Source organism: Syngnathus scovelli, chromosome 10 (genome assembly GCF_024217435.2).
Source record: "Syngnathus scovelli strain Florida chromosome 10, RoL_Ssco_1.2, whole genome shotgun sequence".
In the NCBI taxonomy this organism is placed as follows: domain Eukaryota; kingdom Metazoa; phylum Chordata; class Actinopteri; order Syngnathiformes; family Syngnathidae; genus Syngnathus; species Syngnathus scovelli.
This window is the reverse complement of record NC_090856.1, coordinates 879,081-905,931: the sequence shown is the minus strand read 5'-3', so window position 1 is coordinate 905,931 and position 26,851 is coordinate 879,081. Positions and strand designations below refer to the sequence as shown.

The 26,851-nt window shown below is 43.2% G+C and overlaps 2 protein-coding genes across 5 annotated transcripts; both read right to left on the bottom strand.

Annotated features, from left to right (window-relative positions):
* Positions 1-4,334: 4,334 nt before the first annotated feature.
* Positions 4,335-17,534, bottom strand: dnajc6 (DnaJ (Hsp40) homolog, subfamily C, member 6). Of its 3 annotated transcripts, XM_068652213.1 has the most exons (19): positions 17,238-17,534; positions 15,224-15,368; positions 14,436-14,571; positions 13,425-13,474; positions 13,177-13,325; positions 12,624-12,746; positions 12,134-12,267; positions 11,631-11,825; positions 11,443-11,560; positions 11,136-11,215; positions 10,793-10,986; positions 9,660-10,028; positions 9,226-9,366; positions 8,981-9,082; positions 8,790-8,915; positions 8,393-8,725; positions 8,156-8,304; positions 7,892-8,068; positions 4,335-5,860 (listed from the first exon to the last, which is right to left on the bottom strand). In XM_068652213.1, exons 2-19 carry the CDS (start codon positions 15,234-15,236, stop codon positions 5,759-5,761), a joined length of 2,691 nt encoding a protein of 896 aa, XP_068508314.1. In that variant the 5' UTR covers positions 15,237-15,368; positions 17,238-17,534; the 3' UTR covers positions 4,335-5,758. The 3 variants fall into 3 exon arrangements, with proteins under 3 accessions (XP_068508314.1, XP_049584489.1, XP_049584511.1); XM_049728532.2 differs by lacking the exon at positions 17,238-17,534 and having other exon boundaries at positions 15,224-15,585; XM_049728554.2 differs by lacking the exon at positions 17,238-17,534 and having other exon boundaries at positions 9,298-9,366; positions 15,224-15,585.
* A 198-nt stretch (positions 17,535-17,732) lies between these two features.
* On the bottom strand, positions 17,733-24,978 carry ak4 (adenylate kinase 4). Of its 2 annotated transcripts, XM_049728621.2 has the most exons (6): positions 24,424-24,978; positions 23,753-23,872; positions 21,290-21,462; positions 20,077-20,195; positions 19,829-19,988; positions 17,733-19,553 (listed from the first exon to the last, which is right to left on the bottom strand). In XM_049728621.2, the coding sequence occupies exons 1-5, from the start codon at positions 24,563-24,565 to the stop codon at positions 19,862-19,864; spliced, it is 681 nt and encodes a 226-aa protein (XP_049584578.1). In that variant the 5' UTR covers positions 24,566-24,978; the 3' UTR covers positions 17,733-19,553; positions 19,829-19,861. The 2 variants fall into 2 exon arrangements, with proteins under 2 accessions (XP_049584578.1, XP_049584569.1); XM_049728612.2 differs by having other exon boundaries at positions 17,733-19,988; positions 24,424-24,975.
* Between the last annotated feature and the right edge of the window lie 1,873 nt (positions 24,979-26,851).

Below are 26,851 nucleotides of genomic sequence, written 5' to 3'. Positions count from 1 at the left end.
CCAAAGAGAGATGTTCTGTTGGTCTGCACCGTGTTAGCAACACACATTAGGGCCAGATGTGAATGGGTAACATCCCATCATTGGCAAAGCCGTGGGCAAACATGCCAGCGTTGATTTGGCAAAATAAGCATCTTGTGTTGTTTTGGTCCGCCTCGTCAACACGCTCTCACGAAAAGTAAATGCAAAGCCTCAAGCAGGTATGTGTGACACAATGCGACTGTGTGACATCACTAGCATTGTAGACAATGTGCAACGTGTACACCAACCAAGTAGAAGAAGAAGGGGGTGTCTCTCTTACATTATCCAAATGGACAAAACTAAATACTAAAAGGCTGAAGGTAGGAAAGTGCTGAGGTGTCCGATGCCAGACTTGTGTTTTTAATTCTATTGTCTCCAATCCAATGAGCTCTCGCGTCCCGTAGGAACAATGAAGTCACTGGGAAGGAGTATGGCAGGGAATACATATATAAGTATATGTAGTGCAGTCACTTTTAACCCTTTTTTTTATTATTATTATTTCGAATATTCAAATGTTACAAATAATACAGAGCTTCCTGTTTGTTCTCAGACAAAGTCCTTGTATAAAACCAAAATGAAATTGAGGAAGCAAAATAAACACACGGTACGCAAGACATTCGCAAAGGAGTGAGAAGAAGCGTACTACAGCAAAGGTGCCAATCGTTTTTTTTTAGTTGTACGGACGGAAACGAGGCAACAGCCTAGCCAAGGCAACGCTGCCCAATTTTTGCTTAAGTTTAGCTTAGCAAGCATGGTTTATTTTCTCAGCACTGTGGAACACTTTTACTACAATATGTGTAGCACGCATGCGGTGTATGTTTATATCATGCGTGTCAACAAATCCACATGCAGGTGCAGAGCTACATGGTGGCCAAGGCCACCTCTAAGGAAAGACTTTGGCACCTGTGACATTATTTTCACAAGGATACACTTCTTAGACCCCTTAATATGCTATCACATTTAATTTTCTGTAATTATGTACGCAGCTTGTGTTTTCTCACACTCGCTATCAAAATTGACTCATATCTTGGTTACGTTTTAGGAAATGACAGCAAGGTTGTTAAGCCAGCTGGAGAAAGATCCTTTCACCTAAGTCAAGCAAATTATTTCTGTGTCCCCTTACAGGACAAGTATTACAAGTATACTAATTATGTTTTCTTAAAAAACGGCACTCAAATGTTCCAAAGCAAAGTGGCTGGTGTTTTTTTTTTTGACAACATTTGAATTTGATTTAAGATCCAAAACACTAAATGCAGTACAAAAATGAGGGCAGTACAGTACATCCCTCCATCTCTGGGTTTTCCTTTTGTCTGCTTTTCATCCAGCTTCAAATTTCAGATATTAACGCACCTTGACATTTCAAATTACCGGCACAGGTCCTGCCTCCATAATCCATCGTGTGTGCGTGTGTGTTAGTCTGTTCAAATAATATACTGTGTTGTGCAGTCCATCCAATAAATAGACTTGCTACTTCATGAGGTGTGTCCTTTTGTTCGTTTGTCTATGTATGACCCTGTGGTTGACTTAATGGCTAATGAGTAACATCGACACATACGTAGTCCTCCGCGTTATAATACGTTGATGTGATCACTTTAAGCTCATGTTTATCTTTCACCTAAAAGGTCTAATGCAGCCACAGGCACGGTGCAGAAGCCCTTTGTTACCATGGATATGTCTGGCTATGTGTTGCGCAACCACAGCTTCAATGACCCAAATGGGTGAATTGGCCGTTAGCAAACAGGAGTGTAATGTCAGACACTGGCAGGCTGCTGTCTTGAGTTTTGCTGCCGCAGATTGAGCTCAAGGCTCCTTTTCAATGTTTGTATACAAACTTAGCATCACTTTCGACTGGGTTGCCATACACTCATTGACTAGACAGTACAGTACAGTCACGTGGCGTTACTTTTAGGACTTAAAAATCTGTGTTTCCAACACGTACCCTCACTAATACTCAAAATACATTGAACATCAGTTTCCAAGCAGTAGGAATTGGGAACCTCAACAAAAACAAAAGGTCAAACTTTGTTTTGTAACATCATATTGTGGAAGAGAAACAATGGCTCAAACAGTAACTCATCAGTTCTCACACAAGAAAAATTTTAACTTAATAAAAGGCCTTGAGACCCAAATTTTATTTTGAAAGAATGTAGCCAAACATCAGATGCAAATCAAGAGGGAGTGGTGTAATCTTTTCCATTTCAATAGAAAAAATGAAAAGATTAGTCATAAAGGTTGTTTTTTTTTTTTTTCTGGCAACAATTTAGCTACTGATTACAAGTCAAATTAATCTGTGTAGCACATAAAATCAAAAATGACTCACCTGTTATCTTGAGTCTTTACTTGTCCAGTATCACAGCTAGAAATACAAAGTTGGCCATCCGATAAAAGTCCTCTCACCAACATTGTGGGTCCAATGAACTGGAATCTCGATGCAGAGTGTGTGTCTCTGGGTATACTATGCTATTTCAGAGACACGGTGTTAGAATACACACACACACACAGTACACGGCGGCAAGAGGTGCACGAGTGCATTTGCACAAGTTGATAGTTGGCATGGAGCATAGCGCTATTTTTGTTCGCATGTACACCAAATGGATGCCACGACAGCTGTGCGCCCTAAAGGATTTCACTGACAGACAACAGCTTCATCCAAAGCTCACCTTTTATCTGCCACTCACCTGTTTCAACGATACCCTCAAGAGAGAGGGCTTTTCCCAGAGTGGCTGCATGCGAAATTGTTCCACTAAATATAATTGCTATCTGAGCTGCCCTCTGATGTTTCAAGACGAGGTGCCACTTTGTAGCACCTTCTCACTCGGAGCAGCGCAAATGTAACCCAGCTGTCAGTGGAAAGAAGAGCTTACTATAGCAGCAATATAACCTGACCTGCGAGGCCATTTTTGTGTGATGGTTTCAACGGAGGACAATTGGGTTCATCATGTTCATCGGTGCCACCCTCCTTTATTATTTTCATGCAAATTCTAATGACCCACCAGATGAAGACATTTTCTGCAAATATAAATACCTATATTGGTGTGGTTCGTTCCAAAAAATGAATCGCCCACCTTGGACTTGCAGTATGGGACTCTACCATCAGCTAGTTTAGCACACTTTTCACTCGAATCTAGCGCTCACTCTTCTTTTTTGGCAAACTAACCCTTCCTCAGTACATTGTGAAACGGTTCGATTTCATTTGACTTCAAAACATCTTATTTATGTGAGCTTGAAAAAGGAAAAGCACAACAAATGATTTTCCTATTTTCGAATGAGGTTTGGCACCATCTACTGCAAGTACTGCCAGTCACTCGGGATGACAAGTGTGACCCAATCGGACAAATATGTCAAATCTGGGTTCGCGCACTACACTGTGACCAAAGATATTATCAGCCCCTTGGCATTATTTTGCTTAGGGCCCCCACATGACCCTGTGGAACACAAATGAAAACCTATTTTTAAACTGCCAGTAACCTTCTATGTACTGACCACAGCACAGGTGGCATGCAGAGCACCACCCAAAGCCAAATCATCTCAAAAGTACACAGTCAAGGAACGTGACAATGTTGTGGCATTTCGAACAATAATATTCACACACACACACACACACTCACACAAACACAGAATGGAAAACAAAACAGCCTGCGCTAACTGATTTCGATTTGTCAGCACCGATTGACTCTCAGGAAGTACGTCAAGAGAGAACAAGGTACACACAGAAGAAAGAGCAAAGCAAGGAAGCAAGTGATTCATCCGATTACAGGGGTATTGAAAATTACCCCAAATTTCCCCTTGGCAATGTCCTGATACGGTCCAGCTTAACTGCTCCCATATGGGATGTTTAGTTTGAAACACAAAAACAGACAAGGACAATCAATACAGTACTTATTGGGAAAAAAAAAATCATATTTACATGAGGACATGGCGCGCTATATTTGGATGCAGTAAGTTGTTTTTTCCAGTTGCAAAAATAGGGAATACCTAACCTGCTTTTAATCAAAGTCATTTACTGAGAAGTGTTCATTTGTTTTCTTGGATGGTTCCAGGTCTTCCGAGAACACATGAAAGAAAACAAACACCGGCCAACATTGGAAAAACGATTACGCGTCATTCGATTCTTAAGAATCGTTTGTGTGCCTGCCCGATGAGTCCAATAATCGATGACTCTTTCATTGCATACAAGGTTTGAACGCGATGTGGGTGGTAAGGGGAAATCTTTGGGTGCAGCAACAGTGTGCGTGCGTGCGTGCGTGCGTGCGTGCGTGCGTGCGTGCGTGCGTGCGTGCGTGCGTGCGCAGCATATACGTACGTACGTATGCAAATTAAAGGGAACACATCAACAGTATTTTACTCGGTTTAGTCATACAGCAGACAGGCAAAGACATCAAATATCCAATAGTCCAAATCACTTCCATACATTCTACAACACACATCCACAGAGTACAACACAAATGTTTATAGTATTTTGGTGACTTGTAAGACTGTAGAGGGATTATTCAGATTAGGAGTTATTTTCACATTGATCATCCTTGGAAGTAGAGCACAACAAATCCTGCGTTTGCACTTTCTTTTTTTCAGTGTCTCTGAGCGCCCGCAACGCTTTGCGAGATTCAAATCATTTTGGATCCCAGACATCAATTAAAGCGTCTTTTCCTTTGAGTACTTTTCAGTCACTATACAAAATACAGATAAGAGAGTCCTGAAAACAAAAGATTCCGACAAAATGACAACAGTAACGGGATTCAAATCAATGGGAACGGAAAACAGGCATCAAATGGACTGTAAATGTCTTCAAATATGTCAATTAGACTGTGAACATAGCTTTAATTTGATGCTATTCCTGACAAACCGTATGAGCATTATTAAAACAAATAAAAGTGTCAGTGCTCTGAGAGAAATGGTCATACGCAAGTAACCTCACGGCATCAATTTCAGTCATTTTTTACAGCACCAGCCAGTTTATGGAGACAAATCAAGATTTCCATCAGTATTACATTAGGATTTCATTCCAGACCTGTTGCAATGTAAACCCATTATTGCGTTCTAACAAGTTGGGGGAGCAACAGGCGATTCGTGGCATTGCATAACATTTGCTGATTACTCTATTTGTTGTTGGAAACTCTGTTGAGGAGTTACTGGCTCAGACATCTGCAAGTTTTTCAATAAATAGAGAAGACAAGCACAATTTATATTAATAAAAAAAAAAGGAGCCCTGCGCTGATAATAAACAAAATGCTGAATCATAATTGCCTTTCCTCTTTTGTTTGTGCTTTGACCAAACTAGCCAGCACTAAAACTGAGCTCATTTGAGTGACAACGCTTCAAAGTGCTTCAACAACTGTTTACAAGTGTACATGTGCTGATCCGAAATTACTGCCAGTAAAAAGGCAAAGAGTTCAATGGTCAAAATTGGTATCGCTATGTTGTTTTCTACAATATCTATTGTCAGCTTTTATTGTAATATCGGAGTCTGCCAATGGCAACATGGTCACAGTCTACTTGCTGATGAGTTTTTCTCTTATCTTGTATGGGCACTATCGACTGTTTTAGTTTGATCAAATCAGATCTACACTAGACGCTCAATTGTGTTTGATTGCTGAGATAATATTGCACAAATAATACACAGTAGGAGCTTTTACACTATCGCAGTAAAAGAACATCTGTTAAATGGATGAATGCAAATATTGACCAGAGTGTGTGTCAGGATCTTCTCTTCCCTCATTTCCTTGCAATCCATTTTGTTTTTTCAGTACAGAGGTTTTTGTCCTTGGCTTTCAAATTCTGACCAGGCATCATTTAGTTCCATGAAAATCATCTTGGCGTATTGTTCATAGGCTTGTCCCGTTGCCTGTGATGGGTAACGAAAGACGGAAATTAGTGACGAATGGCATTTTCTCTTAAGCACACAAGTGGAAAATGTGCCTGTGGGGACACACATTTGTTTTTGGAAGAATTTTGGGGGTTTGGTTAAAAAAAAAAAATATATATATATATATATATTTTGCAGACTCCTTAAGATATCCTTAAATGGAAAAACCCTAGCTCAGCCGGTGTTTGGTGAGAAATTCCGAAATGCACTCTGAAGCAGCAGCAAGCCAAGAAACAGTGTCAACAAATGGGAGCCTGTTCACACATACATTAAGGAGCAAATGGAAAAGATGCAAACATCTAACGGTGACACCAGATTGCTCCAGGTGGAGGCAAACACAGGCTCGCTGCAGTCTCCGATTCAAATGCTGTCAAAATGTTTCTCTGAAGCCTCCTGAAAGTCCAAACATCCTCTGTTGACACAAAGTGATTGCTTAGTGACGACTGATGAATGAACCGTGTGACATGCTGATAGATAGAGACAAGGGAAGGGAGGAGACTCCACAATCAGATGCCAAACCCTGATGATGGTGCTGCTCTTAAATCTAAAGACACTGTCTGCATGAGAGGAGCACTTTTTTTCTCCTGCCTGCCATAAGGATGCCCACGCTTCTTCTGGTGGTGGTCCTGGTGGAGTCCATCCTCGGTGCGCCACAGGTAACCTCAGACGCCAGGGTAGACGATATCAACGTTTTCCTGACTATGGCGTGGCAAGTCGCCCAGCACCTCCAGCCTAATTCCAGCTGCTACGTCTGCGCTTTTACGCCCTACGCGGCCGGAGCGGGCTTGCCCCTGATGGCCTTGCCCGCTTCTGACTGCGACACCTGCCACCTTCTGCATATCCCCTTCTCTCAGTCCTACGCTCACCCCGAATGCCCTGCTCTGTCCAAAATGCGACCTCTCAACTGTTCGGGAGCGCGCACAAACTGCAACAAGTGTGTGAAAACGCCTAATCCCGTTCCTGTACAGCTCATTCCTCAAAGGTTTTCCTGGTGTTTGGAAAATGACGGGACGGCACCCGTGGGAGAATCGGACTGCCTTCGTACGTTTAAGTGGGACCCGAGTCACCCCGACGGCGACTTTCAGACGGTGCAACGGAGGCCTCAGCGGTGCCTGGAGACGGCGGGCCCGACCCGGCTCACGGCGCTGGCTCACCGCGCTGCCCTCTGCTCCGTCTCGTCTCCGGTGGGCATGTACTGGGTGTGCGGCAACATGGCTTACCCGTATCTTCCGGTGGATTACAAAGGCCGCTGCGGCATAGCGTACGTCATCCCGGCTATGAGAGTGACCCAGTCGTTACCCAAGAGAGTTCCTCTTCACAGGCCGAGACGGGCCGTTTCAGATTCATTCCGGACGCACCGTCAGAACGCCATTGGTGCTCTTCTCCCTTTTTACAGCGATATGTCGGCTTTGGATCAAATCGCCGATCTGTCTCAGGCGATGGAGATTATCGCCAACCAAACGGGCAGGGCGCTCGGGCTCATATCGAGCGAACTGGCTTCGGTTCGACTGCTGGCTTTACAAAAGCGAGCGGCTTTGGATTTTCTTTTAGCGGCCAGAGGGGGAACTTGTTCTGTCATTGGATCTGAATGTTGTACCTTTGTGCCTGACTATAATATCACCATTGCTAATATAGTTAGCCACCTTCATGATACAACTCATTTTGTTCATCAGGAAAATGACTGGTTGAAGCCCACCTTTGGAACTTTGACGAGTCACATTTTTGAGGGAATAATCATTTTCCTGGTCATCGCTGTCATATTTTATCTCATTGTGTCATGTATCAGAAAGTTCCTGAGCAACATTGAGTAAAAAACTGATGATTTGGTGGCCTACCTTGCCATTATTTTCAGAGGAAAAAAAACATTGCATATAATGAAAAAGATGTTTCATGCAATAAAATGAAAGGACATTATATTATTCTGATATATTATTATATTAACCAATGAGTTGATATATACTGCTGTAAAATTTGTGGGGGTTCAAAACATTCAAAACACTTTCATCTCACCTTATCTGGGTGGACGACGAGGACGGCTTTGCGATAGACCTTTTTGACCTGTTCTGGAGTCACCAGGTCAGCCATGCCAACTGGCTTCCAGCGTGTTTCTCCTTCCCACAACACTGTATGCATAGTGGACAGGAGAGCCCGGATGTTGCGCTCCTTCCCCTCAATCCATTCTAGAATCTAAAAAAAAAAAAAAAAAAAAAAGTCATTTGAAACAAGTATGGGCGTGTGTATTGACAATATTATCCAAAGTGAGACAACTGCTACCTTTATTTTCTCCGGGTCCATCTCTTTGGCCATTTCTTCCTTCCGCATTTCTGCAATAGTCCTGGGTCCTTTCTTCTCTTTGGCCCCCGCAAAGCCTTGACCAGACAGCAGGTCGTCAAAGTTGGCATTGGAAGCCTTGGGCTTAGAGCCTGCCACAAAGGGAGGGAGGGAAGGAAGCAAGCAGAGAGACATTCAAAGATTTTTTAATTTCATTAGTATTATTAGTTTGATTCTCACCCAATCCCGTCTGTGCTTTGCCCGCAGCACTGGGTGATCCACCCCCGCCTGCAGAGAACCTGACGTTATAGTTGGGTCGGTTCTGCGGCGAAGTGTGAGGCATAGACGCGTGGCTCGGACTTGGCTTTGGCTGGGGAGTGGCTCCTTGTCCTTGCGGCTGCCAGCCTCCTGTGGCAGTGTTAGGCTGCCATGATGGGAAAGCAGCTCCCGAGTGGGGCTGCCACCCTCCTGCATGCTGCGGAGACGGAGGAGGCCGCGACGGGGAGCCCGTGGAAGGAAAGGAAGGGCTTGTTCCTGTTGGTGTGGTGGGCTTGCTGGAGAATCCAGAACCCCCTGGAAGAAAGGGCTGAGTCAAAAATTGTAATGCGGTTACTTGAAATCCAGGGCAGTAACTTACCCCCGAGGTTACCTATGTCAGCAAAGGGGTCCAGAGTGTTTGGCTTGTTTTGGTGGGTGGGTGTGCTGTGGAGCGAGCCCGTGGGACTCGTTGTGGCTGATCGACTGCCCACTCCCAAGCCTCCTCCTCCAAAATTAGAGAGGATATTCATTTCTTGTAATAGTAGTCGGGTTGGGTGCAGCTCGGTGTACCTGTGCCGGCGGTGGCTGTCCGGTTCCATTCCCAGCCTCCCATGACGTTTTGCTGCTGAATGTTGACACTCGGGGTAGCGGCTTGGACGGGGGAACTCCGTCCTATTCGAGAACAGTCATTTACCACCCTCGTTATGTTTGCGATGACCTTGAGTCTTTCCTACAAGTTTTGCTTATTATCTTTTAGCAGTGAATGCTCAAAGACAATGACAGAATGGACAGTGAGCAGAAGAGACACGCCTCACCAAAGCTCGTGGGCTGCAAGGTGGGGGATGGAGAGCGAGCGGCATGCAAGAAGGAGGCCGACTGCTCCGTACCTGCTCCGAGGAACGAGCCCATCATCTCCTGAGGTTTAGGCATAGGCCCGCCTCCGAAGGGGTCAAACACTGGGGGTCGCACAAAAACGAGGGTCCATATGCATTCAAGTTATCCCATCTGATATTTGCTTCATAATTCATTCAATCTAGACACAAATTTTACAACACAGAGCTATTTGCTATCTTTTGTCAATTGTGAGTGCTTAGTGTTGACTTGAACTGAAACATTGACAAAAAGCTTGTTCACTAGCACTGCTGACAACAGATGGCACTGTTGCCACCAGAGGAGCATCTTGCAATAGAGAAGAAAGGCCCATTATTAGACATCTGCCAATCGACCTAATTGCATTCTGTCTACTCACCTGGTGGGCCAGGGGAACCACACGGCGAGGCAGAGCTCGCCACTGTTTTATGTGGAGTGGAGTGATTGGATGACGCCCCGCTGGTTGGCTGCGGTGGAGCCCCGAACAAGTCCCCCAGGAGGTCAGTGGTCGTAGATGGAGCGCGGGTAACGGGAGGTGGTTGCTTGATATCTTCGCCACCCAGGCCAAGGAGATCTACTTCTCCAGGGGGGTCAAGGTCCACGGGGGTCGGAGAAGGCTGATCCCCTTTATGGGGGGCTGTGCTGGTGCTGCTCCGCTGGCTGGAGAGGGAGATCATGTCGTCGTCAGAGGGCTCGCTCTCCTCACCGTGGACTCGGCCGTCGGGACCCGCGTGGGGCCTGCTTGGCTCTGGAGAATGCACGGAAGAACAGAGAAAGAGAAATACTATGTCAACAATTAAAAGCAGCAATAAAATAGATGCAATTATATTTGGGGAAATGATGCACAGTAAAAATGGGATCAAGAGGAAATAATGGATGATGGCTAACTAAATGTTTTAGCATCATCAAAATGCACAATCATCCAAAATTGAATGGCGTCTTGTCTGTCATGTCAAATGGGTTGGATCCTAAGAGCAACTGCTTCAACTAAACTATAATAAAGTCATACTTTATATTTACAACGGTGATTTGCATCAGGGGCATTTTAAGCACTTTTTTCCTGTGCCAGAACAATGATGAGGCTCCATTCAATGCAGTCACTGCAGATTTTAACACATGATTAGATTACATGTGTTTGTAGTAGTTGAATTAATCATTTAAATGCAATATGCATATAAATATATTTTGCGTGACCATATTGAATGGCCCCTTGTTCTGCTAGACTGGAGTTTTGTACAGTTCTACTCCACTACTGTCTTACCCTCCAAATCCAAGCCTTCCATCTCATCTTGGTGGGGCAAAAATAAAAGTCACTTAGTGAGTGAGTGTTAGTAAGTTAGTTAAACAGCACTATTCTGCTGCAATGCCATCTCAACTTCATTGGAAAAATTGGCTTTGGACTATTTTTTGCTACATCAGTATTTGTTATCATCATTCCACAAATAAATGTACGGTACATCCGTAAATTATTTTCATTTCATAGAATTAAAAAGACATAAGTAGGACAAGTACCGGCGATGGCGAGAGCATCCTGATGTTCCTGATGGCAGGTGAAAAGCACATTGGGACTCAGATCTTTTGACGGGAACTGCTCCCAGGGTGGCGTGAGGTCTTTCTGTTTGTCTAAGCCCTCCACCTCCACGTCCAATATCACATGGAACAGCTGGGGATACTTGTCTGGAGAGTCGCACGCGTCCAGCTCTGGTCTGACAGGAGATATGAGGCATTTGTGGATAATGATAAACTGACAGTGGTTTTAGTATCTAACAGCAGTTACATGTAGGGAGAACGCGTTTTTTTTCAAAGACCGAGACCTGTACAACCACTCCATTATTAAGTAGTCACCAATACTTACTTGTTAAATTTCAACATAGTGGTTCCGGGTGCAATGAAGCCAGTGTGAAACTGGATCTGGAAAATCTGCGTGTTCGACACCTAAAGGGTGAAGAAAACTGTTACTTTCAACAAGTGCGGCTTAAAGAAAATTTTAATTGGAATATTTCCCGTTTGACCTAACATTTTTGAAGGCACTGTGATCAAAAATGAATTAAATAGCAAAAAATGAAACCCCACAAACTGATTAGATTGTTTTTGATCTCAAATGTTCACCTCGAAACGTTGCATTTGAATATACAATTCACAAAACAAGATGTTCTGCGTACCTTGGCTTGCAGACGTCCCCCTATGGTGGACCTCATGTGATAGACAGAAACGACGACGTCTCCTTGCACGCTGACGCCCAGAGGAAAAACCACTTTGCCCTCTTGAACTCTGTGCTCTCTAATCATACCCAAATAGAATGAATCCATGGAATAATATCAAACTGTTAAGTGTCCAAATGCGGCTGTACCTCATTCGCTCGTACTCCTGCGCCGTCGAGAAGATTTTGGTCTCTCCGATGAGCACGTCGCAGAAGGGCCGACAGCCGCTCCGTTGCTTGTTGAAACAAGGCACCGGACTGACGGTGAGAGCCTTGATCTTCAGAGGCTTGCTGTGGGGTAGACTGGGCTTCTCCGACACCATGCTACACACGTAGCCGATGTACCTGCCAAAGAGCAACATTCCGAGCCTATGAACCACTGCAATTGAATCGTTTCACTATCTGGATGATGACCACATTTGGACATGCCCATCCATTATTTACGTCGTTCTAGACCCCCAAAAATTGTTGTGCTCACAAAGACCAATACAAACAATTGTGTTGTGACCTATTAAGTTCCTTTATGCCTTTGACTTCTTTACGCTGTTTCTTTACGTAAGCTGAACCCTTCAAATGGCAATTTGAACCCCCACAACGCAGCAGACTTCCTGCTTGGGCGCTACTTGAGTACAATTTTCAGCTAGCTACTCTACCTGCGGTGTGAAGGCCAGAGGCCCGAGCCTGGTCTCTTGGCGCTGAGGAGTTGCATGGCAGGAATGGGATTGTTGAAGAGGTGGCAGAAGCAAAACATGGCGCAAACCAAGACCCCGGAGGGCGCACGGCCGTCCTAAAAAGCACACAGCGAGCGCTCATCACATCCAAAGTTCAATTTCTCTGAATAAAATGAGCATGTAACGTGAAACCATTTGACCATCTCACATTGGGTGAAAAAAAAAAAGTACTATTACGAGCTCATTGCGCCGAGTTCATTTCAGGTTAATGAGAGGCAACAAATGACAGAAAACTGTTCAATTGGATTTCCCATTTCCCATCAAACAATTACACCGGACAGAAAAATACAGTCATTACGGGCCAAATTGGATTCCATTTCTTATGGAACCTTTCAAAGACAAGCTGAAAGTTTTAGTGCTTCCTTTTGTGCATTGCAGGTCACTTCTTTCAAGTACCCGAAGAGATGCTTACCGAGCAGGTGATCACGCACACGTTCTTGGGATTCTGTTTAAGCCAGTTGTGCATGTTCTTACAAACAGCAAAGAGGTTGTGGAGGCTGGGAGCCTGCAGAGCGGGCCAATTACACTCGGAAACCTGGAGGAGGAGCACGGAGATGGCACGACAGGAAAAGGGGGAAAACAACACAACAAAACAGCAAGGGTATGTGTAGAAGTTAGTGCTGGTAGCAGCATTTCAGCAACACAACACAATGATGAGTCATCTGTCAAGGTACGCTAACTTCCTTTCGCAGGCAAGATATATCTAGGCCACATTAACTCCACAACTGCCTTGCAGGTAGTTGCTGGAGGCTGGGTAATTTTTGTGTAAATAATGTTTCATTTGAATCCACTGGACATGTGAACAGTCCAAATAAAACAAATGTGAAGTTCTTTTCCAGCACTGATTAAAAGGCACAACAGCTAAATTTAGCCATGAAAAACAAAATTGGACATACGTTGGCCGCTTTGGATTCATTGGAACAAGGAACAATGTTTCTCCAATTGATATGTTGTGTTTATTTTACCCTGTTGGAGAATTTGGCTCCGCGGTAGTTGCGCTGTGACAGGTTGAAGACAGTGTAATGGTCAGCGTGACGCGTGTCCAGGAAGGATCGAATGTCCTCCACGTGGTTTTGGTAGCCGATCTGCACAGACTCGGCTGGGTAGGTCATCACTGAAAAATGACATAATTAACAACTCAGCTACTTTACAAGTCAAGCAGTGGAACAAAGAGCAAACGTAAAATGCACACCCAAAATACGTTTGCACTTACCTATGATTCTTGACGTGATGTAGGCTATGTCGAGCTCCCCTTTCGTGTAGCTGCAACAAAGAGCGTTCCCTTTTAAGCACATTTTGAAACATTTTCACAGAGAAAGGTCAAAGTAAATCAAATTAGGGAGAAAGGCTTCACCATATCAAATAACACTCATTCACATTGCACGAGTGGCTGCATTTCACAGCACATGTAAAGTTGTCTTTCCAAAACAAATATTGCTGATATAATCCTTCTCTCCCTCCCTCCGTCCTCCGAACGTGCGTGACGGACGATTGAGTGACGGTTCCAAAGTGTGCAGGGATAGGTTGAGCTCCTCGATGACAGCCAAGAGTCAAAAATGAATGTGTGAAAGGCCTTTTTTTGTCTTGAGCTTTGTGCTGGTTGCTATAGCAGTGTACCTCCCTCATTGTTCATGCCTCCTACACGCATAGCGTCTATGCACTGAACAAACATGCAGCCATGAAATGCAGCCTTCTGCATGACAGCAGTGCACTGGCCATTTAGCACAATCAACTAGCATGAATAATTTATTGGTGGGGAGAGCCAGAGTACAAACAGATGAGCAAAGCTGTAAAGAAGAACCAAGAGTGCAGATTTAAAGGGGGGGCAGGAATATTCAGGATCAGATGTGCTGAGTCAATAGTGAGAGGTAATCCATGTGGTCTTTTTGCAAAACAGAGCCCCCTTTGTGGTCCCAGTGCACAAACAGTGAGTGGAGCACGCTGTGCCAGACTCTGGTGTACTCTTTTACATATAGCTCACCTCATTTCAAAAACAAATCAAAGAAGAGATTTCAATTCTCTTCTTTTACTTAGTCACTTGAATCGACGCAGAGCTCTGCAAATGAATGCGGATGGAAGGAGCGTAAAATGCACAGGCATGCTAAAACAAAATGTCCCCTCCAAAAGTATTGGAACGGCAAGGTCAATTTTTTTGCATACCAAACAGATTCGGGCATCAGATCAAAAGATGAATATGAGAAGTCCATGATTTACGAATACTTACGTGGCAACCTGATGCATGACCTTGGTGGAAGTGTCTTTTAGTGTGTCCTTGAGATTGTCTTTAAAGTTGCTGAAGAACTTTCCAGCTCCGCCTTTAACCATATCCAACAATCCTCCACCGTAGTTGGCATCCATATCTGGACAAAGAAAACATTTGACCACACTAAAAGAAATACAAAGCAAAAGTAGACTTATTGGATGCCACCTAGTGGTGAATTTGAAGACGTGCAATATGGTGCTACAGAGAGACCAACTAAACCACTCAATTGTATGTCCACCATCAATTTCTTCAGCAGAGGTGCTAGCAAAATGTCATCAGTAACGGTGTATATGCATTTGTGTGTGTGTGTGTGTGTGTGTGTGTGGGGGGGTATTTTATTTAAATGGATGGGATGTGCATGGTTCGAAAAATATGCTGAAGATTATTCAAATCAGAGTATCTTCAGTGTCTGAAATGGACGTATTCATGGATTTAGATCGACTAAAATAGTCATGGCTTTTAGTCTTAGACCTGACCAGAATAAAAAGAGTATGAATAATAATAATAATAACAGTCAATCAGAGTACACTTTCAAGGCAATATATCTAAGAAGACATTAAATCCTTGCTGGGTTTTCCTCAATTTTGTGAAATCATTTTAAGACTCATTTTAAGCTGGAGGTGACATGGCACCACAGCATACTACACAGAGGCCTGAAAATCTGCTGCCAGAAGTGCCAGCCATCTGCCAATTGAAGAATGGCTGACTCCATCACGCCAGTCGCTCGCTTCCTGTGACCGGACTCGTACCTGAGCTGTCCATGGTGCTGCAGTCTTCCACTTTCCCCGGGCTGGCCTTGGGTCCGTGGAGAGCCGCTACCGGGCCTGCTCCGTGCGTGCCTCCTCCTCCTCCTCCTCTGCCGGTAATGAAGCTATCTCTGCCACTATCGACCAACTGCAAACATTCGTAGCCATTATAAGTGCTTTTCTTCTTATATGCGCCCAGCAAGCTCATCACAAAAACAACAACAACTGTGCAGTAAAGATATTGTCCCCCCGCCCCCAAAAAATCCAAAGCTATTTTGAAGGCGCCCTGTGCCGTCTCCTGCACAAGCACGGATGCTATCGTTGCTACCGCTAGATGCAGCACATGTACGACCGGGGAGGAGAGAATACGGACGGACGGTCTCACTGCTGTCTGGGGGGAGGCAGGGAGGGAGGGAGGGAGGGAGGGAGGGAGCTGTGCTCCGTCACTCGCACGCATGCTCGCTCTCTGTCGCCCTATCTCTCTCCCTCCAGTGCCGCAGTGTTGTACAGTCGTGTCAGGGGCGTAGAGCCAAATAATGTGCCCCCATGTAGCCCTTTCCATGCCCGGTATTGAAAGCCTTACTCCAACAACTTCTACTCCGCTCTTTGCTACCCAGACGGATTGATTCCTGCACTCTGCCCATTTGAATGATTTTATGTAGTACTGCATTTCATTCTCATGGAATCTTAATTCAGTTTAATTCTTAACCATTATGCAAGGCTGATGGTTAAAAATGTCCGATTGAAAAACTTGCAGTGTCATCTACTTGAGAAAAGGGAGCTTTTGAAGGGGCCGTGTGGGGGTCAGCAGATTTCAGTCAGTCAGGCATCTTTTTTTTTCAATGCAATTCCATTTCAAATGTTGACCTTGAGTCTAAGCAGGGCAGAACACTGACCAGTGGTGGAATGCTTCCTCCTTTTGCTCTGTCCCCTGGCAACACTTTCATGGTTGTGAACAGAGGATATGAGCCTGGGAAACTCGAGCGAGCGGATGGAAGCGCAGCGGGAACGGAATGCTCAAGAGGGAGGAAAGGATAGCCCTCCAATGCACAACCGCTCCATTCTTAGAGTTTCCCTTGTCATTCCTGACCACGGCAGCCTGGGAGTGAATGTGTAGAATCTCCAAGGAAGAGCAATACTGTACCTGCACACCTCTCAAAGACCTCACACATTAGGCCGGTACTCATTGCAATGCAAGTTGTTCACAAAGGTTCCAAACAGTCCTTCATTATCATCTTTTTTAGCCCAGCAAGTCAAACTGAGTCTTTACTTTTCATCATCCTGCAAGTCCTAAAATTGCCCCTCTGATTTGGACACTCACATGTTTAGCAAGTTACCGCAAGGTAACTGAAAATGCATGAAAAAAAAAAAACGATTTAGTGCGTAATTATCATTTAACCTAAAAAATAAAAATTCAACTGAATCCGTTTTCAGAATATTTTTTCCCCTGTTTGAGCAAGCATTATTGTTCCAACTGTGGCTTACCTTTGAGTGTGTCTCATTCAAGGAGGCCACTCAGGAATATAAAACCCTAAACAGTTGCTAAGCCGCTCACGTGACGTAACTGCGGTGACGTCACTGCGAGCCAACACAGACACCGTTCTCTCGAATGTATTGCTTTTTATTATTGTCTTGATTGTGGATTGTTTACACAAAACACTGGTTTAAACGTAAAACTGACAGGTTGCGCTAACCTGCAGACGATCAGGTGAATGACGCATGTGAGGCAATGGTGGACACGCACGTACTCGCGCAAAAGGCAACCCAGGCTACCGCAAATGATTCCTCTTGCCATGTACGCGTGCTCATTTTGCAACACAATTTGTCAGATTACAAATGAAAAATGAGGAAAGATGCACGATATTCCCCGTGGACTGACGTGTGTGTGTGTGTTACGTAATGACAACATCCGGCTTTTTCGTCTGTCCGGCCGGGTAACACAATGACTATTTAAGCACATCCCCCGTTTTTGGCAGATGCATCATGCACAAATGAAATGCACGCGATATTAGTTTACCTTTCAGGATGGATTCAGGCATTCGGGAGCGCAATCCTATCGATCCGCAAAGATGCGCTTCTGAGCTTCTCGCTGTCAGTCAGCGACCTTTGTGTTGTCATCAGCTGCAAGTCAAAGGTCAACGCGTTTCTTGTCCCAGATATGCGTTGGAACCGGGCAGCTGCAAACACATCACATTCTGATGCAGGAGAAGGCCACAGCATCCAAGCTTGTGGTAAATTCCGAGATGTGGCCGCCGGCCGGCCGGGGTTTCTTCCGTGCTAGCACACATACGCTACATGGATCCGCAAAACTGCGCCCCCAGTGCATCCTGTGTGCACTACTAGAATTGGAGCAACCTGGTAAAACCTGGCCCGAACTAGCAAATGTACATTTGATTGAAGTATTTGCACATCTATTTGTAAGCTACATTAAGATTTCAATAGGCTTTTTGTGCATGAGAATATCATTTTGTTCATGTTCAAAAGTATAAATGAATCACATAAAAACAAAGAATATATTCACCAGAAATGCTTTTTATTGCCTTTTGAACGTAACAAGATTGAGAAGAATTTGGATGAAAATAGTAGCATGAAAAGAAATGTCTTGCACCAAAGCAGTCATTACCACCTGCACATATTTTCACCACACCCATTCCACTCCCTGGTGAACAAAAGCTGCCAACCCTTGTTATGTGTGGTCACATGAAATCTACACCGTCAACAAATCTTTTGACATTTTTCATAGACATATTTTCCCATTGTACTAAATCGTCACGACGCATTGTCTCGTCTTTTCCGTGTCCTTGTAAAAAGAACCGTTTTATTTGACAACACCTTTTTAGTCAGTGTGAAAACAAAACCCGATGTCTTATAATGTCAACAACAATGTCACGTTAAGCACGGCACAAAACGCCTTTTTGTGCGCATGTTCTGGTCTGTTTGAGTTTTCTCCGGATACTCCGATTTCCTCCCACGTACCAAAAACACGGCCAGTAGGTTAATCGAGTGCTCTAAAATATCCGTAGGTGTGGTTGGAAACCAGTTCAGGGTGAACCCTGACTACTTTGGGCGGTTCGGATCACGAATGGATCCTGTTTGAATGTTGAACCTCATCTATATGTTATAATCTCAAATCCATGCGAGTGTGATTAACAGTACACAAGTTGAACTGCAGACTGATTTGAGATGTCGAACCAAATGTCATTTAAAGCACATAATGTTTGTTGCCAGACGTAATTACAGTAGAAGAGCAATTTGGTTGTGTTGAATCATTGCCTAACAGGTCTATCAAATCATTCATCGCTATGAAAATGACGAGGAATTTGCGACCACAATACAACCAGACAAGTTAACACATAACTAAGGCGTTATTTTTTCGAGGCGTTGGCAAGCACTTTTTTACTTTAACGTGTGTGCTCCTTCACATATCAAAAAATAAAATGCATCTTTATATATGGAAACAGGCGGAGAAGTAGACTTTATTGCCGGATCGACGCTCAAGCCTAATGTACAATGTCATCAATTCTGCTGTAACTTGTCACAAATGTGATATTTGAAACTGAAAGAGGAACACTGAGAAATTATGATGATTATTTGAATGTGAAAAGCAGCGTGGCGCATCTTACACGTTACAAGAATCAAAGATACTCTGTCATCAAGCAAAATCACAAGGGGCACTGTAGAGTTACATTGAGACATGATTTGCAGCACAAACAGAAATGGAAGCACGTATATACACGTAGCATTCTTACTCCAAAGTAGAAGAGTAACTAGGAAGTCGGTGATTGGTTTACAAAACAGCTGCCTAGCTTGCATTGCACAGCGTACTACGGAAACTTTAGAAATGACCTCATCAATGTTACTTCGGAATTCAAGAGAGAGAGTATAGTTTGTACAAAGGTGGCACTCGGAAAACCCACCGATACTTTTCAGTAACAAAGATGCATATTAACTCGGCTCCAAGCATATTTTTTCCACGACATTACTCGAAGGGCAATCCTAGCAGACATTCTTGACCATTTACATTTTTTTTTATTATTCATGATGATTACTGTATGTCTGACAAATTAACTGTATGGATTTTGAAAGAGACATGATTTGAGATTCTTGAGGTGTTACCAGGTCATATTGGTAAACACTGGCAAAGTTCAAGAATGATTATTCGCACCATTGTGTAACAGGTTTGTTGTCAATCTAACAGTCTGACGTTTGCATAGTTTGCGATATTCCAAAGGAAATCTTCCTTTATAGTTGACATATTTCTTCCTTATGCTTTCTGTCTTCATACCTGATGTTGTGTCCTTATATTATCTTACGCGCAGCTCCAATTGAAATTCTGCAAAATTAGATTGTACATCGCAAGTAAAAATGAGTTTGTATCAAATAACGCCTATTGATCAGATTTGCTATTCACTAAATACAAAGTCATTATATTACTGCACACACCAGCAAGCACCCCTTGTAGTATTTATAAAAAAAAAAAAAAAAGAACCCTCAAATGACATTTGCGTGAAACTAGATTGGATCCTGCCATTTCTCAACTCCACTGTTAGTGAGGAACTTGAAAGACAGTCAGTCTATTGTGGGAGAAAATCACTCCAAATGTTCTACCTTCTTGACGACGTTTGATGAGTTGGAGCAAAGTCAGGGCGCCTGGCTTTGACGCTCATCCAATGGCTGTATGTGCATCTTGGTGCTGAGAAGGGAGTTGATGTAAGGCCAAATCCGATCTGTTTCCGTACCAGAAAATGAGTGCAGGATGCCTTGTGACCTGAGTACGGACATGCAAGAACAAGTTACAGATGATCTACAGAGAAACTGTAACTCAACTTGTGAGCTAAAAATAACAATGTACTGACTTGTATAAGTCTATGACGGGTTTAGCCACATCTTTGTAATGTCTCAGTCTGGCCGTTAAAGCTTCTGGTTTGTCATCATCATGTTGAATCAAGGGCTCCCCGGTGATGTCATCTTTGCCCTTTAAACAGAGAGAGAATGAAAGCAAATTAGGAAAAAGAATCCCATGCATTTGGATGAAACGAAACTTCATCCAACAATAGGAGCCACCCTCAAAAATATGATCTTTCCATGGCATCAATAGAAGTTCCATAAAGCTGAGCTCTCCTTTGCTTGCATGACAATGTTGTGCAACAACATTATGACTAATATTGACGATGACTCATTTTCACGTGGTAAGTGAAAAATGTGAAAAAGTCCATGCCAGCAAAGATTTTCACTTCACTAGAAGTTTGCTTAGTAACTCGTTTCCATTCTATTTGTGCCTACTACACATGTGAGTGTCATTAATTAGTTTCTTAATTTACCATTTTCATTGTAATTGTATCCTTGTGATTTGATGTGCTTTGTTACAGCTGCAAATGCGCTATAAAAAACAAACATTTTATTGTATTGAAACCGGTGGTAAATTTTGATTGCAGCCAACCACGCATGTCTTTGGAAAGCAGGAAACCAGATTACGCAGAGGAAACCCACACAGGAAAGCCAGAATCAAACCCTGCACCTCTGAGCTGTGAGCCGGATGTGCTAACCAGTGCTCCACTATGCTGCTGTGTACAGTGGATGAAGAAAAAGTCCACACACACCAGGGGCCTCATTTCGTACGCTCAGAAGTGCGCGTATGAATGTTCCCTTGCAAAGTGTGGAATTGATCCATTTGGGCTTGTGCCGGGCTACAAACGTTTTGATAAACGAGGGCCGTTTTAAAAATAATTGACCAAGATCGTGTTAAAACATTTCCCGGTATTAGTCTTCTGGTCGTTTCATCTCAACGTTTCTCGTGACTCTTTGATGAAGGCGAAGGTATGCCGAAACATGTCAAGTAAATAGAAACCACAAAACACACATAAAAGAACCAGAAAATGAAGTGGAGGTGGAGACGGAATGAAGTTTGTTAAGTCATATGACCTGGAGAGCTCAAAGCTGGTAACACATGCGGGATACTAAAAGACTAATTTGACCCATATTTCCCTCCCCCCAAAAAGAAACAGAAGATTGAATTATATTTAATAAAATGATTTGTTCACAAGGCAAAGCACTTGAAAATGTTCAGACCTGCACTCGGGGTGGGTTGAAGCCCATGTTGTAAACTCGACCACTCCCTGGGTGGATCCAGCGGTCGCTCAGTCTGTCTTTAAGAGTCTCATAAGGGATGTTGAGACTGATCACCATGTCCAGCTGGTACAAGTTGTTCAGGGTCTGGGCCTGCGCAAGCGTCCGTGGAAAACCTGCCCACAAACAAGATACGGAGGAGAAAGTCGAGCGCCATTTTTTCCTGTCAAACCACCAAACATGCTGCTTTCATTCAAAACAAGAAAGAAGTGTTATCTGGGTGGAATATTTCGTCCTGTACTTTGCGTGGGGTTTCCTGCTTACTCCCGCAGTCCCAAAACAATTGTGCGAGATTGTGAAAGCAAATGCTTTTTGTGGGGCAAGTGCCAATACTTGAAAGAAAAAATAAACATGACCGATCATTCATCCAATTCATTCTAAGAATAAATACTGAATATTTTTTTTCAAATATATGAATTCACGTTGTAACATATGATTTTTTTACAATAGGTGTGTTTAATTTAAAAAAAAAACATGCAAAACAAAAAGTAAATAAAAGCATTAAACTTTTGGAAAATGATTTAACTAACATAAAGCAAATTTTTATTGAGTTTCAAAATAGCTCTGGCCTTGTACTTGTTGCAGCAAATTGGAGGAACGCTATTGTACAGGTGGAACCATTTTAAAACCCCAGCAATGCAACTTTAAGAAAAACTGAACAAACTTTGTAAGGCGCACGCACACATGACAAAGAGAGGGAGGCATGATGACTCACTGTTCATTTCACACATTTACCAGTTGGAATGCTCCGTTCAGCCCACTATTGTAAGCAGGGCAGCCTGAATAACCAGCGAAGCAGGAGAAAACGTGTGCACACACAAACGTACGGCAGAATGAATAAAAACTGTCGCAAGTGATAAGCATGTCTGATTCCAACTCCAAGGTTGCAAGTTTGAATCCCTTGCTTGCCTCGTTCGGTTGTTGTCCAGCTTCCAGGCACATTCCAAACACATGTGTGTTACGTTTAAGGGGGTTGGGGGAGGTGGGCTGTTCACTTTTCCAAGAGCTGGCTTCATTTCACGTCCCTCTTTCTCCCACCCACCGTTACGTCTCTAACCAAAGTCACGCCCCTCACTTCCATGTATGGCTGACACATGACTTCATGGTGTTTTGGAGCGCTGCAAACAACTAAGGGCTCTATTTAGGTCGACCGGTGCCCATGCACTCAGGGTCAAAACAGCCATCATTTTCTTTTCTTGCCAGTGCAATTTCAGTCTGATTACAGTTTAGTGCCTTGTTGCTCCACTCTGCTCCCGGCGGGCGCACAGAGTTGTCTCGCCTTCATCTGGTCTGGCAAGAGCCCAAATGTACTTGTGCAAAGTCTAGCGAAATATCAAATAAAAGAAAACTTCAGCCAGACTGCACTGTGTGCCAGACACACCCCTCTGTCTCACCTTTAGTTTCTACAGTCTTGGTTTAGTTTTAAAATAATAATTGGGCAATTTTCAAAAGATCATCTCAAAAATGTTCGACAGGCAGTTAGTTAGTTCATAGGGACTGTTGAGCATGAGAGTTAAGTCAAAAAATGTTTCTTTTGACAATTGCCCACGAGATGGATGCAACATATTTTGAACGGATTTTTTTAAATGTCTTTTTTAAGAACTTTAAGATGGATGACATTTGATGAAAAAGGTAACCGTGCTGTACAGTGGTTTAACTATGAGTGAAGTATGCTGTATATGTACTTTAAAATTGAAAAGTAACTGTGTAACTGCTCTTATTTCGGGCCAACCTCAAAACGATGTTTACTGATTGATTACTAATCCTGTTTTCAGCTTTTATGTAACTCAACAAGCATTAGCGTTCATCAATGTTTGGCCACTACTAAAGTTACTCGATAATATTTAACTTGGAACAAGACAGTGACCTGTTGTGCTTTTAGGTCAGCTCCACTGAAATAAAAGAGGGGCATTTGTGGTCATGAGCGTTGCTTGCCACCATGGGGACAAGCAACGTGTGTGCTTACTGTGTCCACAATTGTTATGGGCCAAATGCAGGAGTCAGATTTCTTGTGACAAATAAATATGATTTGAGTCTATATATGTTGTTTAGCCTCACCGAACAATCGTTTTGTGTAAATATTGGTGCTGCTGGTCAAAATAGACAATATACATCTGGTGACAATCCTCTCTTGCACTGCTGTAAATAGCAGTATGGCGAGCCCATTACGTACGACCTTAAAAGCACTGTATAGACCATGCATTCCATTCTCCTAAACAAGTCATCTGAGATGATGGGAGTGGACACAAGTTGGCCAATCACTGAGAAGGAACGCTTTGCCATTCCCATCCCCATTTATTATGCATAAACCATTGCTTTACATGGCAGATGAGGTACAATATGGCAGATGAGGTACAATATATCAAAGCTGCACACAAAGTAACAGTTTGGGGAAGTATTTCTTACCGTCTAAAAGCCAGCTTTGGCCTCTCAGGAGTTCCAGTCTGGGCCTCATTAGCCTGGTCATCACGTGATCAGGTACCAACATGCCTCTCTCCACATATGTCTTGACTTCCACTCCTGCCTCTGGTTTACAACAGACAGATAGATGGATCATGAACTTAAGAGTACTTCCTCTGAAACTCAACAAAAGATTCATTCAGCTGCTTGCCACAGGAGGTGTCAAACAACTCCCAACCAGACTGCCCGACATCGTTATGTAAGATGGGCAAAAACAATCTGGCTTCAAAGTGCTGTGAAACGAGAATCGCAGTGGATGAAGCATGTTGTGGTTGAAGGCCAAGTGTCAAATCCAAACACACGTCACTGACACACACTGTAACTGTTCCTACAATGACCTTTACGTTGCATCTCGTCGTTTCGAGTGGTCGTGCGTAAAAGACGCAACTCGAGACAAATTCTTTTCCGATATGCATCAAAGCTACGTGCTCAGCTACACTCTGTTTGTGGAGTAAATATTTGAGATCATGTCCAAAAATAACCGTTTCCCCAATCAAAAATATCGTTGTAGACTTTGATAACATTCACAAACTAAGAATAGCGAGCGCCTTACTTCACGGATCCTTATTTTTTTATTTTGTCATGAAAAATAACATTCGGCGATGAGTTGATCTTACCTGTTTTAGTTGCTATGCTCTCACGTAAAAAGTGTCCACTGGATAAGTACTGCAGACCGAACCTTTTTGCAATTCTCTCTGATATGGTTCCTTTACCTGATCCTGGAGGACCCATTATTGCAGCGCGGAACAACTTGGCCATTTCCTCCCGTCCAAAATCAAATAAAACTCTGGTCCCGTTTGCACGGAGTAATGTTACTTGTCCTGTTTTCCTTTTGCAAGAGAAGCAACCAAAATTACCTCGTTAAAATGGGAAACTCCCAACAAGATCAACGCATGAAACCGCCCCCCTCTTACGTTCGGAAGGCAAAATAAAATCCCGTTTTTATCTCAAAAGTGTTGGAGGCTTGTCGCAGATGCTTCTCTTGGTGCCCATTTCCGCTATTTCTCCTACCGCAAAAGCGCGCATATCCTCATTTTCTTTTAGGTCTTGTTTTGCTTACATTACGGTAGCCTGTGTCTTTAAACCATTTCATTCCACGAATGAATATGAGAGTCTCTCCAACGCCCCATTTTGCTGCGCACATCAGCCAGGGAAAATGCGGACGAATGGTTCACGTTCCCGCATGTCGCAGAGCGGTGTGGTATCTGTAGTCTTTTTCCCTAATATTTCAATAATCCAGCAGTTGAAAAATCATATATGCTACAAATTCACACAATCTCTAATACATCAAACAACAATCATTTAGCAGCTTTGACATGTGCTATAAGTTCAAACACGCTGTTTCATTTCCTGTATTGTTCTATAATTAATTCATAAACTTTTCATTGTCCGTTGCCAAGCGCAGTATCCCACATTTTCCAGCAGAGGGCACTGTTGCCAATTACTCCATTGCGAAATATTTTTTATCATCTTGTAATAATGTCATAACGGGATCCCTACTCTCAGTCTACATTAAACATGTCATTACAGGAATGTAAGGCAAAGTAAGCACCGATATTTTTGAAAATATGACCATTTATTTTAATTTTTTCTGTTATGTTTTCAAGGGGGACGGGTAAAAAAAAACACTACTCAAAACTAAACACCGCAAAATATATTTTTACAAAACAATAATAATAATAGTAATAATAATAATAATAATAATAATAATAATAATAATAATAATAATAATAATAATAATAATAAAGTGTACCAGTGACAGTTGAGCTGGACGAGTCAAATTGACCTCTAACATTTTTTAAAGCAACAATCATCAAATATTCAGTCAATATTTATGTGATGTGATGTGATGTGATGTGGTGAACCTGTTATTTCGTGGTTGCCACGCGGTCAATGTATATGATTTGATAAAGTTTGTATCCGACACTTGACAGCTATATGAAAGCTTGATTTTTTTTTTTTTTTTTTTTTTTTTAGATGAAATCTTATTGCTGGCATCCGATCCCACTGAGACGCCTTTAATTGTCGCTGCTCTCCTTAACAGGAATGATGTACTTGTAGTACTTGTTGCAAGCCGTGTAGCTCCGTCCCTGAGCTGTCAAATATTGCGCACACGTACGTCTTCAGTCAGTAAGCAGACTAATCCATAACAAGTCGGAGGATCAACCTGCTCTCAGCTCATTTGAAACATTTCCCCCCTCAATTTTCCTTTCCGCAATCGGAAGTCTACTTTTGAAAACCGCGATCTTGTCATCTTGTCACATGGCTTTGGAGAATTCAATAACAACAAAAAATGGCGACAATCACGTTGCTTCGTGTGCTGTTGCTGCGTCATTAAAAATATTCATGTAAACACGGGACGCTCAACGGGCGGAAAGCGGGTAAGTGAGCCAAACGATACTATTATGTACCGACGCTTCAATGCTATTCCAACAATTAGAAGCTGATCATAGGATCTTGTAGCATTCTGTTTGTTTTTATCCAGAAAGGGGTGTGTGCGCCTGTGTGTGCGCGCAAGGTTGGGCGTCAACATTTGGCTGCGTATCGTTATTTTGTACTTTTTTCTTATGTAAAACCATCTCTCCTCAGTAAAAAATCTATAGGTGATGCCTTGCATACTGTCGCTGTTTTTGTTTACTTTTCTTTGTTTAAAAGTGCAGCAATCAAGGATACCCTTGTGGTACTATCGACATTCTTATGCTTGTTTTGGCGTGATAGTTTATTCACTGGATGTCGCAGGGCTCCAGTCTTTGCATATGGAAGATTGGTCAGGTTGGCGGTCACGCCACAACCTTTATATGACATGAAAATATACAGTTAATGTTGACAACATGGTTTTGAGAACCGATATGACTGTGAAAAGGCGTTCGGCCATACGCCTTTTGGCCATTCACGCGTGGACAGTGCGTGTCGGTGTTTTGAGCTGCGGGGTTAATGGAGTTGTTTACATGAAGTGCAGAGGGTTGGACTGAGGAGGAGGCGGAGGAGGCGGAGGAGGCAGAGGCGGGGCCGCCGCCGCCGCCGCCACGTACAACAGACGCCACC